At 38.6% G+C, this 16,702-nt stretch overlaps 1 protein-coding gene across 1 annotated transcript in view; it reads left to right on the top strand.

Moving 5' to 3' along the window:
• Window positions 1–16,459, top strand: part of PRTFDC1 (phosphoribosyl transferase domain containing 1) — an 82,623-nt gene extending 66,164 nt beyond the window's left edge. The window contains 5 exon segments of the mRNA XM_054694680.1: window positions 8,533–8,554; window positions 9,917–10,007; window positions 10,477–10,523; window positions 14,578–14,654; window positions 16,388–16,459. Of these exon segments, the coding sequence (XP_054550655.1) occupies window positions 8,533–8,554; window positions 9,917–10,007; window positions 10,477–10,523; window positions 14,578–14,654; window positions 16,388–16,435 (285 nt within the window). The 3' untranslated portion in view covers window positions 16,436–16,459.
• The last annotated feature ends 243 nt before the right edge of the window (window positions 16,460–16,702 follow it).

Raw genomic sequence — 16,702 nt, 5'->3', positions numbered from 1 at the left:
AATGGAATTTTAGAAGATTTCTTAGAGCAAAAATAAAAGCAGTAGGCATTAATTATAGCTCAATTAAGGAGGAATTGAACATCATCAAGTAAAAAATGGATGAGGTTCATCAAAAATATAATGAAAAAGAAAAAATTCAAAATTGTTGATTTGCTCCACAGGCATTTTTTGAGTATGTAATATATCCCAGCCTTGATGCTATGTGCTGATTGTATAAATACGAGTTAGTCTTGGTGTCTTAGTTCATGGAGGTAATTTCAGTACCTTGAAATATAAAGAGACTAGTTTTCAGAGACACAGTGAAATGCTTCCAAATTTGGGGTAGTTACTTCCCTCTCTCCTCTTGGGCTACTTCTTGTTTTGTATGGCAAAATCAGCCTCCAAAGGTAAGCCATTGGAAATCCAGACAGTAGTGTGTATATATATATATATATATATATATATATATATATATATATGAAATGTGTATGTGTATATATATGTAATGTATATGCAATGACAACTCTATATAACTTACTAAAGAATTCTAGGTTTCTACATAGTTGTCTTGCAATATACCAATATTCTCTTGCCCATCATTTATGACCTCACTAAGCGTTTTTAGTACTGTAAATAATTCAGAAAGTTCTTTGTGCTGTAACAAATGTTAGCAACTTCTTTAGCTTCCTTGGACCTACAAAATCCTCTGAAAAATTTAGTTAAACCATAGTTAACTAATGTTGTCCTCATAATAATCCCTTCTATAAAAGAAGAGATTGCTTTAAAAACCAAATTGAGGGATGTTGCAGTGTAAGATATGTGAAGATGATAGAACAATTAGAAATTCCAAGAAATTAATAACCAGCTCTAAAAGGAAAAATACATATTGTACACTATTTGAGTCTCTAGTGGGGAAAAGTATAAATCATAGAGAAGATAGAGTTGTAACAAAGTAACTACATTAGGTGATGGGAAAAGGAAGTGAGGTAGTTAAAAGAACTAAATTCTGATCTATTATATAACATCATAAATAGATGATGTCTAAGATGGTTAAAATGAGTAACAGAAGTATAGAAAAAGAGACCACTTTAAATGAAAAGAGAGTTAAAGATACAGTGTATCATCTTAGGTTGCACAAACCATCTATAAAGACCACTTTAAGGAGAACTGGGTAAACTTAAGTATGGACTACGTTTTATATGCTACTAAGAAATTATTATCAGTTTGGCAAGATGCTGGCAGAGTGAAGACTCTGGGCCCACCTCTTCCATATACTCACAACTAGTTTACAGCAAGACAAAGCCAAACCCCCTGAAGGATAAATGGATGACCACAAGACACACCAGAACAATGTTCTCCAGGAAAGGGGTAGAAAAAAGTTGAAGCAAACTGTGTTTGCAGTGCTACCCGGGAAGTACAGCCCAGGAGAAGAGGCGGTTGTATGAGACCCCCTACAGTTGTGGCCTCAAGGACATATGCCAACATCAGGGGCTTTGGATACTGAGCACTTCACTGGATAAGGGGGCACACAAATTTGGCATCCAGAACAGAAGGTGCACATTTGTAGGACTATGGAGCAGGGTGTAGAGTGAGGATTACTTGCTTGAGTTTGAGGTTCTCACATAAAATAGTTGGAGGATGAATCAGTTTTGGAGAAAGGGATTGGACATTTACATGTCCCTCTAGGAGACACTATTACTCAAAGCCCAGGTTGGGATATTCAAAATATCTACCACATTCTCCCACTCCCTATAACACCCCACCACCCACCCCAAGAACTAAATCCAAGATAAGAAATGTACATTTGTGGCCCTCCCTGGTGGCGCAAGGGGTTAAGACGCAGCACTATGAAGCTATCTGCAGCCACTCAGCACGAGTTCAATCCCTGGCCAGGGAGCTACCCACATGGCACAGCAGACCTCTCCTGACTCACCCGCTGCTCCCCTCAGCAGTGTATTTCAGTCAATCTGCCTAATCTGTTCCCCACTCTGTCTCTGGTGAATCCTTTCACCACCACCACCCCCACCTCTGGCCTGTATACCAGTTCTTATATGCATAGATAAATAAATCTTAAAATAAAAAAAAGTGAACACTTGCATAAACCAGAGTTTAAGCACCTCTTAACAACAGGAACAAACACTGCAGGATAAGGCTCTGTGCTGGAAAAGAAAAGAGAACTACTCCTGGCCTGTGACTCCACATCAACTACAATACATGCCCAGCTTTGCATCTATTTTTTTTTTTTTTAAGGTTAACAAAAGGTTTATTTACAAGGGAAGGGGAATGAGGAAATGTACAATGCAGGAAGAAAAGAGGGAGATAAATTCTTAAATGTGTCCTACCCATTCCGCCGACCTGGAATCCCAAATGACCCGCCGAGACCAAACCTGCCTGGCCAAGAGCAAGAGCCAAGTGTGCCTGACCCCACTAACATGGCTGGCTTTTATTTACAAACAGAGAAAATGGCTGCTTAACTCTGCCCTTAAGTCCTCGCAACTTCCCTTTTGGGGATCCTGCGATTTGTAGCTTTATGTCTATTGCTTAAAAATAGACTAGAGGTGGAAATAGACAGGAGACATTTAGACTGAGGAGCCAGCATAGAGGAGGGCATCACTGTGGGTCCAAACCCCCCAACTCTAATACCCACAGCTCTGTAGGAAGATTGAATCCCTGATCCTCAATGGAGGTGATTATTTGGTGTCCTACTACCCTGGTCCCTTTCACTACTACCCCTTGCCAGTACCAGTTCTCCAATTATTACATAGGTGCAAAGGCAACACTCTAAAAATTTCATCCCTATTACAACCCATGAAAACTAAAAACGAAACAGAAGAACATACCACAGTGTTTCAACAACACCAAAAAAAAAAAAAAAAAAAAAAAACCTGGGGAGGAGTCTCAATTCAGAATCATGCAGAACCTGACTTGTGAAACCCAGAAAAATAATAGATGATGCAAAACCACAACACAGTATAGACCGATACCAGGCAGTTTACAGTAAATTAATGGAGCCAATACTATGTTGAATTGAAAAATACAGTTGAAGGCCTCAATAGCACACAAACACAAACAGTGGAGAGAATTAATGAACTCAAAAGTATTGTTAGAAGACACAAATAGAAACACATAGGGAAAAAGACTTTTAAAAATGAAAATAGTATAAAAGCCCTTTTGGATTATCTGATGAGAAATAATATCCATAGCATGAGATTCCCAGAGGAGACAAGAAACATAAAAGCATAAAAAAGTTATTTAAAGAAATATTGCTGAAAACCATCTCACATGAAAACCAGGTGTTGTGATCCAAATGGCCCAAAGAACTCCAAAAAAAAATAAATAAATAATACCAGACAGAGACACATTATAATGAAACTGTTGAAAACCAATAACAAGGACAGAATAATGCAAACCAAAAGAAAAAAGGTAATTTATAAAGGAAGACCAATCAGACTGTCAACGTAACTTTCAATAGAAGCACAGAGGGAATGGTAGAACAGATTTTATATTTTTAAAGATTTATTTATTTATGCATACAAGAGCTGGGGTACAGGCCAGAGGTGTGGGAGGGTGAGAGAATTCATCAGAGACAGAAAGGAGAACAGAACAGGCAGACTGATTGAAATACACTGCTGAGGGGAGCAGCAGGCAAGACAGGAGAGGTCTGCCGCACCATGTGGGTTGCTCCCTGGCCAGCCAGGAATCGAACTCATGCTACAGAGGCTGTGGATTGCTTCATAGTGCAGTGCTTAACCCCTTGCGCCACCAGGGAGGCCCTGGTAGAACAGATTTTAAATGCTTAAAGAGAAATATTTCCCACTCTGAATTCCTGAGCCTGTAAGACTGACATTCAGTATAGAAGGAAAAGGGCTTCACTGAAAAGCTAATACTAAAATAATTTATCCACACCAAACCACACATGAAAGCAGTCTTAATGGGGTTATTATAAAGCAACAGAAGAAAGAATATAGAAGTACCAGATACCTAAATCATAAAACATGGAGGAGGAGTCTGTCAGAATGAGTCAGAAACCAGAACTCCCCACTATTAAGTACTAGCCTCAGCAGAACTTTTAAACAAAAAATAATGAAGGTGAAACATAAGACAATGGAAATGTAACATAAAACATAAAGGAAGACCTCAAAAAATAAAGAGACAAAGCAATTCCCCCAAATTTAACAAAATGGCAACCAGCACTTCTATCCCAATAATAACCTTAAATGTATAGTGCTTGAATGGATTTCAAAAGAAAGTCCAGGGCCTCCCCGGTGGCGCAGCGGTTGAGCGCTGGGTTGCGAAGCTGCCCACAGCCTCTGCCGCGCCGGTTCAATCCCCGGCTGCTCCCCGGCCACGGGAGGAGGGTCCCACATGGCGCGCAGACCTCTCCTGCCGCCCGCTGCTCCCCTCAGCAGTGTACTTCGGTCCTTCTGCCTACTCTGCTCCCTGCTCTGGCTCTGGTGAATTCTCTCACCCTCCCTCGCTTCTGACTGTACCCAGTGCTTGTATAAATAAATAAATCTTAAAAAAAAAAAAAAATCTCTCCAATCCTTGCCAATCTTTAAAAAAAAAAGAAAGTCCAATCTTCTGCTGTTTATTAGAAACCCATATTACTAACAAAGACAAGCAGATACTTGAAATCTGGAAAATAGTCCTCCAAGCAGATGACAATAAACAAAATAAGAAACAGCTATAATTATATTAGATAAAATAGACTTCCAAATAAAAGAGGTAATACGAGATAGACAGGCACCATATTATAATTAAAGGCCTAATAAAACAAGAAGAATTAACACTCATAAATATATATGCACCAAGTGATGGAGCACTAGCATCCATAATACATTTAATAACAGAACTTGAGAGATATTGATAACAACACAATAAAACTAGAACTTACACACTACCTACAATAATGGACAGACCAGCGAGTCAAAATATAAATAGACAACAGTTTTAAATGAGGAGTTGTAGGTCTACAGACATCTTTAGAACACTTTATCCAAAAATTGCTGCATACACATTTTTGTGAAGTATACATAGGACGTTTTCTAGAATAAACCATATGTTGGGATACAACATAATTGTCAAACTACAAAGATCAAAATTTTACCAAGATTTTCTCTGACCATAACACCACAAATTTAGAAATCAACTACAAGAAGCAGAAGCAGAAGCAGAAGAAGAAGACAGGAAAAACGAGGAATACATGGAAACTAAACAATATGCTACCTAAAAGTTATTGGATAAAAGAGAAAATTAAAACAGAGATCAAAAATACCTTGAGATTAGTGAAAGTGAGGATACAAATTACCAGACTTTATGGAAGTCTAAGGCGAGAAGATAATTGCAATACAGGCCCACATTAAGAAGCAAGAAAAATCCCAAATAAGCAACTTAATACTACACCTAAAGCAACTTCAAGTAGAAGAACAAAAAGACACAAAATTAGATGAAAGGATATCATAAAAATCAGAGGAAATAAATACAGTTCAAAAGACTATATTGGACACTTGCTAGATGATTTGTAAAGTAAAACACAAAAACTAGTGGACATTAATAAACTCCATGAAGGCTTTAAGGTTAACAGGGTGGAGGGATAGGAAGGGTCAAGGGGATATACAGGATGGTGGTAGGGGAAATAGTAATTAACTAACTAGTTAATTAAATTAAAAGTTAACCTATTCAAAAAAGCTGATGGCATTAATCATTATAATTTTCTAAATTTAAGCAGTATATGATGTTTCAAGACTATGTAATTCAAGCCGTTTAAATCAGGAAATTTCAAGCAAGATTCGAAACATTTGGATGTGGGGAGAATTCAGGATTTGAAATACGAAGATGAGAGGAGCGGTCACTAGGATCTTTAGGTTATGGGGACTGATAGGCATACAAAAAAATGTCAATTTTTTTAGATATGGTATTTTAGTTAGGCATGATAACTATGCATAATGTCATAACTTTTAAAGCATACAAGCATTTTAAATATTTTAAACTGACACATGAACATTTTGAAAATCCTTAGACTTTTCTATTTGATTTTGAACATTTATATGTGTTACCTTTGTGTTTAAGTAAATTTTAACAGCATATCTTTGGATTAGTATGTATCCAAGTCCCACTTCACAGCCACCCCCTAACTTATAGCTGAAGCTAATCTTTACAAAGATGAATTTTGTTGGGTAAAGTAAAGAACTTTCAAAAAACAGCTATAATTTTAGTACACTTCACTTCATTAAGGCAAGAATATACATTAACATAGTTTAGAATGGTTTTCTTTATAAGATTGAAACAAAAAGACCCTCAATTAGTAAATTAAGTTGATCAAGTGTTCTCTAAGTAGTGTAGCTGGTTAATAGCTCCATGATCAAACTGAAAATGCACATCCTGACTAACTGTTAGGATTAATGTGTTGTGATGATAGCATATGTGTTCAGAATACCAGTGGGACTCTCCTATAGTATGATTCTGAGGGCAGAGAGGATACTGTGAGCATGACCTAAATGGACAAAATAATCTTATATTTTAATGATAAAATTAAGATTTTAAAAATGAATTTAATAAATTTTAAAAATACCATAATATAGGGTCCTCCCTGGTGGCGCAGGTGGTTGAGCGCAGTGCTATGAAGCTGTCTGCAGCCTCTGCAGCACAGGTTTGATCCTGGCCCAACGGCGAGAATCTCACATGGTGCAGCAGACCTCTCCTGTAGCTCCCGCTGCTCCCCTCAGCAGTGTATTTCAGTAAATCTGCCTGTTCTGCTCCCTGCTCTGTCTCTGGTGAATCCTCTCACCCTCCCGCACATCTGGCCTGTACCCCGGTGTTTGTATGCATGAATAAATAAATCATTAAAAAAATACCATAATATAGAGAAAACCACTTCCAGAAAGAGATTTCCACCAAAGAATACATTTCACACATAAAGTAATAGAAAACTGAACAGTTTTTGCTTAGTTGCTTAACATTTTTATTACCTAAATCTCCTTCAGATTAGATTTAAGATTCTTAAGATGTAAGGTTTGCTCCAATTCTTTTAATACATGAATCAACCGTAGGAATCAATGAACGACCATGTAAATAAAGATGCTGTTACATTGAGGGATCATCCATACTGTTTCATTAGTTGGAGTGGAATGGCATAATATACACAGTCATTTTAATTTGGTGAGACAGTACTGACATGTCACTACTAATCAATTTAATTGTTTAAATTTAACTCATTAATAAGAGTAATTGTTTACTCCTGACTTCACCAAATATTGACAGAGCATCTATATGCAGGTACTATGCTAAAGACTGAGAATACTGAGTTTATAGTTTATAGTTTAGTGGGAAAACTAAGGACTTACTGGATAAGAATTTAAAATGAGACATAATCAGAGTTCTCATGGGAGAAATAGAGAAATGCCTTAGGAGCACATAGCAAGGAACATAACCCTGTCGCTAAAAACGTAAACCAAGTACCTCACAGCCCTCTTTCTAGCCCACCTTCTCGCTCTTGAAAATCTGAAAGTAAATACAGACTCCTCAGTGATTTGGGGGCTACACAGGAGTAGAACTGTCCATTTGAAGCATAATCCTTCTACAGAGCACCAGAGCACTGTCTCCTTTGGTGATGCAGCGTATGCTGGCTTGTCTTCCTGGTAAATTCACAATAATGAGTTTTGTATCCCTAAGAATGTTGGGGGGGGTGAGACTTGCCAGAAGTATGGATGTGGGGTGGCTTTTTGGGTAGATCTCCAGGCACAGATTCTAAAATAAGCTTGGTCTGAACCTGAATATAGACAACAATGTAGCTGCACCTAGTTATTACAGAGTGTCGGAGCAGGAAGGGACACAGTGCAGGTTTTCTGATGATGTCATTTCTGAAATTTTATACTAAAATACCAAGAGAAAATGATCTGATTGGCCTAAGATAGGCCTACTGTATATGAAGAATAGATTATTGTCAGGGCAGGAATGACACTGAGCAGGTTTTCTGTAATCCAGCAGACCGGGTAAAGGAGGAGGCAGAGTCCTCAGTGGTTTTTTTGCAGGTTTTTATTGGGATTTACCCGGTACACAGCAGGTAAGGGTGCTGGGGGGCCGGGAGGCTAGCAGGCCTCCCAGCCCCCAGCAAGTCTTCATTCTATCTGGGCTCTCCGGCCTTCTCTGCTTCTCTCTCGGCTTCTGCTACTTCCTTTTCGGCTTCTACTGGCGTTCCCGTGACGCCGCCCTTAAAAGCCCATTCTTAGCCCAGGTGAATCCAATCTACCTATGCCCACACCCTACTCCAGGTGCCCGCCATCAGGCATGCATTCAGGACCACAAGGATCCATCATCTATCCTGATGGCGGGAGGGCGGAAAAGCCTGACATTTTTCCTTACCCTACACAGAGAAACTGCTAAAATGAACTTGGGATGCCTAGATTACCTCCAAGATCTTGGATTTGGTGGCTAGGGGAGCCCCAGTCAGGCAAATTGTGAAATTCTAACTGTAAACAAAAAGTTTTATTTTGTGAGCCAGATTTGCACTATATTCTAAATAACTTGTTTGTTGTTGTTGTACTCTAATTTCAGAATGTCCTTATTGTTGAGGTAAGCTGACTTTTCCTTATCCACATTTGAAGGTTGAAGTAATCGAATGGTGAGTTTTAAAATATAGAACTTATTATCAAATTGGCCAGGGTTTATTGAACTCCCACCAAACACTTGCCTCTCCAAATTTACAAAACAGGAGCCAGATAGAATAACTGGTTTGAAATAAATAAGAATATAGGATTTGCAATAAGAGTCACATACTTTATCCTGTTTTCATAACTTATTTCACATATGTGTGAATTGGTTCTTAAACCTATGTGAATCAGACATTTTTACAGAAGAGGAAACTAACCCACAAAATCAAATTTATTTTACAGTAAGACCATGGTTAAAATTCTTTTCATCTTTAATGCAGTGTGTTTGCAAATGATCTCTAATGAATTTGAGCAATTCTACCTCCAACATCCAAATCATAAATACAGTCAGTTTAAAAATGACAATCCAGGAGAAAGCTGTGATTTAATGTAATTTGGTTTCCAGTTAAGAAAGAAAAGAGAAAGAATGGTCTTACAGCAGCAGTGGACTAATAAAGCAAATGGCAACATTTAATTTAGGAGCACGCCTGCCTTATCTATCAGCTGGCAGAAATTCAGAGGAACTGTTTTCAATTGTTACACAATTGAGCCTTATGTGCCATATGTATCTGCAGTTATTCTGGCTCAAAATAACCCATGAAGTAGACCCTCTAGCCAAATGAATTGCCCAACCCTAGCTAAATTCAGACCTGTTGTTTTGATAATCAGCTCCTGACAGCTGATTTCTGTCCTAAGGACAATAAATTTCTGCTGCCCATTCTACTTAATTGTGCAGCAGCTCATTGGCGTAGATGAGCTTCAGCCACTGCAGCCTTGCGCCCTCAGAATTCACGGGCTAAGACCAGCTGCTGTCCAGACACATCTCACTTTCCAGCTATAGAATACCCTATTGAGTGGGGAGGAGGGGAGAGGGAGGGTGTTTATTCATTCAGTGTATTCAGATGTACATCCCATGTCCATGAAAATTCATGTGTCTTGTATTGTGTTACATAACCTCGGGGCCAAATTTAGCCCTTGAATGTGCGTGCATGAGCCCAAATGTACTCAATAAGAAGCTCCACATGCTCTCCAAAGGCCGTATTTAGCTTTTCAACACAGCTCAAGGATTCCAGGAGGAAATACTCGCCAATCTATTCCCCCAGACCCTGCTTCCCGAAAGAAGCACCTGTCATAAAAATATAACAAGCTCTGCCTCCTATTTTTACTCCAGTTTGATGGCAGTTCTAATGATGATGCATTATGAATAGGAAATACAATCATCTGTCTGCATAAAAAATCTATTACACTGACTATGCATTTGATTAGATTTGTGTGTCCTCTTTGCAAAGGATGTCATGATGTCATTGGAACTGGAAGGACCATGGAAGCACTGCTCAGCAACCCAGAGAAATACAAACCCAGCCTGATTAAGGTAGCCAGGTGAGTAGGATGCTCACATCATTAACTTTGTCTTTCCTAACAAGCCCAAGAGAGCTGCTAATATAGGATGACGTTTCCAAAATGCATAAACTATTGCAAACAGGTGACCTTTGGTCTCAGGTGATGTGGTTTGACCTCAATGAATAAAATAATCCATTTGACTGCTAGTCTGAGAGAGAGGAAAGGGAAGGACATGTCTTGCTATGTGCTGAGTCCTTACAGCCATTACCTGTCTCCAGGGGCAGCTGAATGTGCCCTGGTGCCAGTGTCCAGCTCCCTTCCTTTTATCCAGAATCACTGATATGGTGCTGGAGTAACAGAAGCATGAATTAAAGGGCTATGATGATGCTCCACTGCTGAAGGGAAACAGAGCATATTTTAAAGGCATGTTTTAATGATGTTTAAATCTACTTTCAATTCAGAGATCTTTATTTATGTCACTGATGTCTTTTTTTATTTTTAATGATAGTTTGTTGGTGAAGAGCGCACCAAGAAATGATGACTTTAGACCTGACTGTAAGTATTTTTGGTTTGTGTTGAGCGGGGTGTGTGGGGATGGTATTTTATGTGTAAGCAATTCCTATTTGATGGTGTTCTGTATGAAGTGGAAGCTGTGGAGGTTTGCTAATACTACAGGTTCTTTGTGGTCTCCCCAGCCTTTCTAGGGAGGATGGAGCCCCTTAAAAGGAGGGTCTTCTCAGATCTGTGGAATAGAATTGAGAGCCTAGAAATTAACCTGTACTTGAATGGACAGTTCTTCTATGACAAAGTTGCCAAGAGCATGCTATGGAGAAAAGACAGTATTCAACAAATGTTGAAACCTGGACAGCCACATGCAAAAAAAATGAAACTAGACCACTCACACCATACATAAAAATTAACTCAAAATGGGTTAAAAAGTTGTATGTAATATCATAAACCATAAAATACATAGAAGGAAAGCAAAACAATACACAGCATTATTTCAGTGATGTCTTTGGGGACTCTAATAGCAAGGGAAAAAACAAAATAAACGAGACTACATCAAACCAAAAAACTTCTGCACAGCAAAATAAACTATCATTAAAATGAAAAGATATCTTATTGAATGGGAGATTTGCATTTCATATATCCAATAAGGGGCTAACATCCAAGATCTACAAAGAACTCAGACAATTCAACATAAAGAAAATAAATAACTCATTCAAAAAATGGGCAGATGAGTAAAATAGGCACTTCTCCAAAGGCATACAGATGACCATTAGGCGCATGAAAAAAATGTTTGTCTTCACTTATAATCCGGAAAATGCAAATCAGAACCACAGTAGGAGATCACTCACTTGAAAATGGCCCATATCAAAAAATACCAAAAACAACAGATGTTGGTGAGGGTGTGGAGAAGAAGGAACTCTCATATATTGTTGACAGGGATGTAGATTTTTCTCAATTCCTGAAGAAAACAGTCTGGGGGCTTATCAAAATATTAAAATTAAATCTACCATATGATCTAACAATTTCACTCTTTGGTATTTATCCAGAGAATGCAAAACACAAATTTGAAGGTTACATGCACTCTGTGTTCATTACAGCACTATTTACAATAGCCAAGTTACAACCTAAGTGCCCAATGACAGATGAGTGGATAAATAAGATGTGGTGTGTAAACACAATGGAATAGTACTCAGCTTTAAAAGAGATGAAAGCTCACCATTTGCAACAGCATAAATGGAACTGGAAGGGATTGTATTAAATGAAATAAGCCAGAAGAAGAAAGACAAATGCCATGTGACTTTGTTCATACATGGAATATAAAAATATATAAAAAAGGAACTGACAAATGAAACTAAAACAAACCCTAGAAATAAGATGGCAGAATTGAGGCTGTTAGAGGAGGAGAGTGAGGCCTGGGGAACACAAAAGGGAGGAGACCCAATGACTTATGGCAGAGGATTTTGGATGCTTTGGGTGTGGTGTGGTAATATACATCTGAAGAGGCGTGAACCTGTTTCCCAAAATCATGTGCAGGGTTGTAAATTGATATTACCTCAATTTAAAAAAAAAAAAGTATATGAAAAAAAATTATGTGATCACCAAAAAATTACAAAATTAAAGGAGGATCTTAAGTTTTCTAATTTGCATTTTTCACAGGAACTTTGTGGGGTGCATTGGATATTTTTATTTTTAGGTTTCATTTTTCTTTTAAGCACCTTAGCTACAAAGAATTCAGCTAATAAATTTCAGGAGCTAAAGTGGGATTTGACTCCACTGAGGTGACTCAGACACACAGGATCCCTGCCTGGCTGCTGTCCCCACCAACTGGCCATGAAGAGACACTGTGAAGACTTGGAGGGAGTCTCAGACCATTTCCAGGAGCTGTTAGTAGACAATGCACAATGCTGACCTTCAATAAGCCTGAATTTTAAAAGCGCCCAGAGGGGAAATCCGAGACATCTCTCCACTACCTCCAAACAAAAGTTCAATGACACAGAGAATTAGCAGAGCAAATGTCTCTAGATACCATCTTCACACTTGACTTCAGACGTGTGTACTGGAGGACTTTCCTTGTCCAAGACACTTCCCTCTACCTCCTCCTCATAATAGGAATACTTCTGATGCCAAAAAGGACAAACAAACTGCTTTATTATTTATTATTCTAACACTAGAGGCGTATTTTTTTACTTGCATAGGCAGACTTCAGCTTGATTTTTATAACTTATATTTGCTCTAAAGCCTCTGGGATAATTTGGCTACAGTTCTCATCAGCAAGCTGAACAAACATTAGCACCAGAGAGCACTATGGATGGGTAACATGCCAGTGACATTTAGACAGTGACTCTTTATTTTAAAAACAAGTTTCATTCCTATGCTAGATGTACTCACTCTAGACTAGATCGGTTCTAGGCAGATTACTGACCCAAGAACTTGTTCCTGCTGTTTTACTGATGTAGGCAATATAATCTACATATCTTTAAAGGTGGACAAGATGATTATAACAAATCTTCTAAAGAGTTAATGTAGACACTGTAGATAACATTTTAATTGAAGCTGTAATACATTGATCAGGCCTATCCAAGTAATTGCAAGTTTTTTGTGTCACTTATAGCAACAACATTAATAAAATAATAGCAGCTAACACTAATAAAAGGTTACGATGTGCCCAGCACTGCCCTAAGAGCTGCACAGATTAACATATTTAATCCTCACAGTAGTTCTCGAAGGTAAGTGTTATTATTTATGCCCATCTCAAAGATCAGGAAAGTGTACACAACAGCTTGCCAAAGTCACATAACTAAGTGGAGAGTCAGTCTTTAATTCAGGCCATCTGGTTATAATCACTGCTTTTGCACTGTATCTGTAACATCTGCAATTGCAAATCTAAGTGTAGAAACTGCACCCATTTACCAGCCAGAAATAGGACACTCAGATTCCTGACTGGTCCTACTGATCCACCGTCCTTTTATCCCATGACAGCTCTGAAAGTTTGGCCTTCTGAACTGGTATTTCCTAGTCTGAGATGCCAGGCCAGTGGTAGGGCCTGCCTTGCTCACCATGAAGTTGTTAGTGTTATCATCAAAGATTTCTAGGATAATTGTTTTAGCAAGCACAGAGTCTCTGTTTCTGCTTTCTGGATTTCTGAGACCTTGTATTTTTTGTTCCTTTCTCATACTTGACTTTCCTATACAACATCTTCTGGATACTCTGTCCTCTTTTATTTTGCTCTTGCTTCTGCTCTTTATTTTTCTCAAAAAACCTAGTTTTGAGAGATCAAACAGACTTCCTAACAGTGGCATATGCTGCCTTCCCTTAGAAAATAAGTTCCTCCCAGGAGCATATTTTGTGAACAGAAACCAGTTGGTTTCTCGTGTGAAAGCATCATTGGTCATAGGATGAAAATGATGGTGAATATTCACCATGAAGATAGCTTTCTATGCGCTGTAAGTCCACTGGTTGGATCAAGATACAGTTTCATAAAAGTGAACAAGGACATTTCTCATGAGCAATGCCATAATAAGCATAAATTCAAAAAAAAAAAAAAACTGGACTCTAGGCACATTTATTCTATTTCAAGACCTCTGAAAGAGAGCTATTATCTGTTCCTTAAAGATTCTTTTCAATAACACCATATTCCTTTCAAAAACTCTTCCTTTGCTTAACCTAAATAGCTCAGACTGCATTTAAATCCATTTCTTCTCATTCTGGCCTCAATAGAGACCAAGCGCTAATTATGCCTGCATTGTGGACTCAAGGGCTAATATTAAAATAACCTTTAGCATTCTCTTCCTCAGACTGAGCAATTCCTATTTCCTTTCATCTTGTCTCCCAGGTTTTGCTTTCCAGCCCTTTATCCAGCGGGGTCAGATTGCTTCCTAGTTGTAAGAGCCTGTACACCTTCTCAGTATTGTAGTATTGTAACACCGTCTTGGTGAATTGCACTTTGTGCTTTTCAGAATGTTTCCTTTGGCACTAAATCACTGGATGCTGCTTACTTTGGAACAATAGAATTGTTCTGCCTTAGTCTTCAGTTAAGTATTAACAATAGCACCTGGTGGCTTTATACTTAATGTTAACTAAATTTTTCTTTCCTTTTTAGATGCTGGATTTGAGATTCCAAACTTATTTGTGGTGAGTTATGCCTTAGGTTACAATGAATACTTCAGAGATCTGAATGTAAGTCTTGAATGCAAATTCCTTGACCCTTTTCACAAGACCTTAACTATGAACTCAACTTAAACAGTTATTGAAATAGTGGTAATGAGGGCTGTCGTTTATTAACTGTCTTCCATGTCACAAATAATCTGGGCATAGTACATTCTTTTTTTTTAAGTATTTTAATTATTTTGTTAATATTTATTTTGTGGAAGAACTGGAGTGTAGGTCAGAGGTGCAGGGGGTGAGAGGATTCACCAGAGGCAGAGTGAAGAGCAGAACAAGTGGATCTACTGAAATGCACTGCTAAGGGGAGCAGCTGGCATGATAGGAGAGGTCTGCTGTGCCATATGTGGGTCAGCTCCCTGGCAGGGAATTGAACTCAGGTCATAGTGGTGATAGTGCTGAAACTTAACCCCTAGGCCCCAGGGAGGCCCCACTTTACATTCCTAATCCAAATATTTCCCATTGATGGAAATGGTTATGATGATTTCTACTTTATACTAAAGAAATAGGAAGCAAAAAACAGAACTATGTCTTGATACTAATTTTTTCTCCAGAGTTGTCATTTCACTATGCCCATCTAGCTATGTTAGTAGCAAACTGTCTATAAACCATTCTGTGTCAGTGCTTGAAATCTAGCAGGTACCAATGACAGTGGCATGCAGCTCCTAACTATTTCCCTTTTGGAAGCAATGGTTTTAATATATAGCCACAGACCCCCATGGTGGATCACTAACTGTGACCCTGAACAAAGCCGAGTGATCAGGAGGTAGACCTCTGACCCAAAGTAGACTTGTCTTTCTCTTCTAATAATTAAATCTTAAACCAACAGTCACATAGACCAACAATTTGGGGCTTAAGCCAATGTACTACCAGAGAGAGCACTGAAAATACCCAGGCTGAGCTCTGGGGCTACCCTATTTCTGCCTCCCAGTTGCTGCATTGCACAGCTCTCCCTTTGCTACTTGAGTTACCCCAGTATCCTACCAATAAATCCCCCTTTTTTGCTTATATTAGCCTGATTCCATATCTGTTACTTGCAATCAAAATACTCCTAGGGCCTCCCCGGTGGCGCAGCGGTTGAGCGCTGGGTTGCGAAGCTACCCGCGGCCTCTGCAGCGCGGGTTCGATCCCCGGCTGCTCCCCAGCCACCAGAGGAGGGTCCCACATGGCGCGCAGACCTCTCCTGCCACCCGCTGCTCCCCTCAGCAGTGTACTTCGGTCCTTCTGCCTGCTCTGCTCCCCGCTCTGGCTCTGGTGAATTCTCTCACCCTCCCGCGCTTCTGACTGTACCCAGTGCATGTATAAACAAAACAAACAAACAAATAAATAAATAAATAAAACATGCCTCTATAAAAAAAAAAAAAAAAAAAAACAAAATACTCCTAATACATTTCTTGCAACCCAAAAAGGGTACAATAAAATTCAATATTGTGTTGACGACAGCTATTTCTACACTAGCCCTGTATTTCTCCCTCAGCATTTCTGGTTATTGCAGACTTAGGGAGCCCAATTCAAAAGGGGCTCAAAACTAAAAGAGTGGAGAAACTTGTCAAACATTTGAATGGATCTCTCTAGACTTTGCGTATGTACATACATACATACCTAGTGTATATATAGACACTATTTAAATGAACAATAAATAACTGAGTATGAGATGACCCATTATGACTAAATTACACTTACTGTGCCTTTTATCTTGTTAATAAATCCTCTATTATTTAAATCCTTTAAATCCTTTATTATTTCAGCACATGTGCATGATCAGTGAACAGGGCAAAAAGAAGTACCAAGTCTAAAAAAGTAAAGTCTCACCATTGAATTTCCAGATAACATCCTTACAACTACAGTCTGGAAGCCAGCATATAAAATTTGTCTCCCCAGGCGTCTTCACTCAACAGAATATAAAAAAAAAGGCTTAATGAGAAAACTTTCCTTCCTGAGATTGTAATATAAAGAGCACCAAAAATTCTTAAATAAAAAAATACTTTTACTTAACTTATTCCAGTTAAACACTCTGCCTGTGACTTGTCGTGACTTCTGTCTGCCTCATATGCCAGAGTTTT

Source organism: Talpa occidentalis, unplaced genomic scaffold (genome assembly GCF_014898055.3).
Source record: "Talpa occidentalis isolate TD23 unplaced genomic scaffold, MPIMG_talOcc4v2.1 talOcc4.14, whole genome shotgun sequence".
Classification (NCBI taxonomy): domain Eukaryota; kingdom Metazoa; phylum Chordata; class Mammalia; order Eulipotyphla; family Talpidae; genus Talpa; species Talpa occidentalis.
The sequence above is the reverse complement of the archived record's forward strand: the minus strand, read 5'-3'. Positions and strand labels throughout refer to the sequence as shown.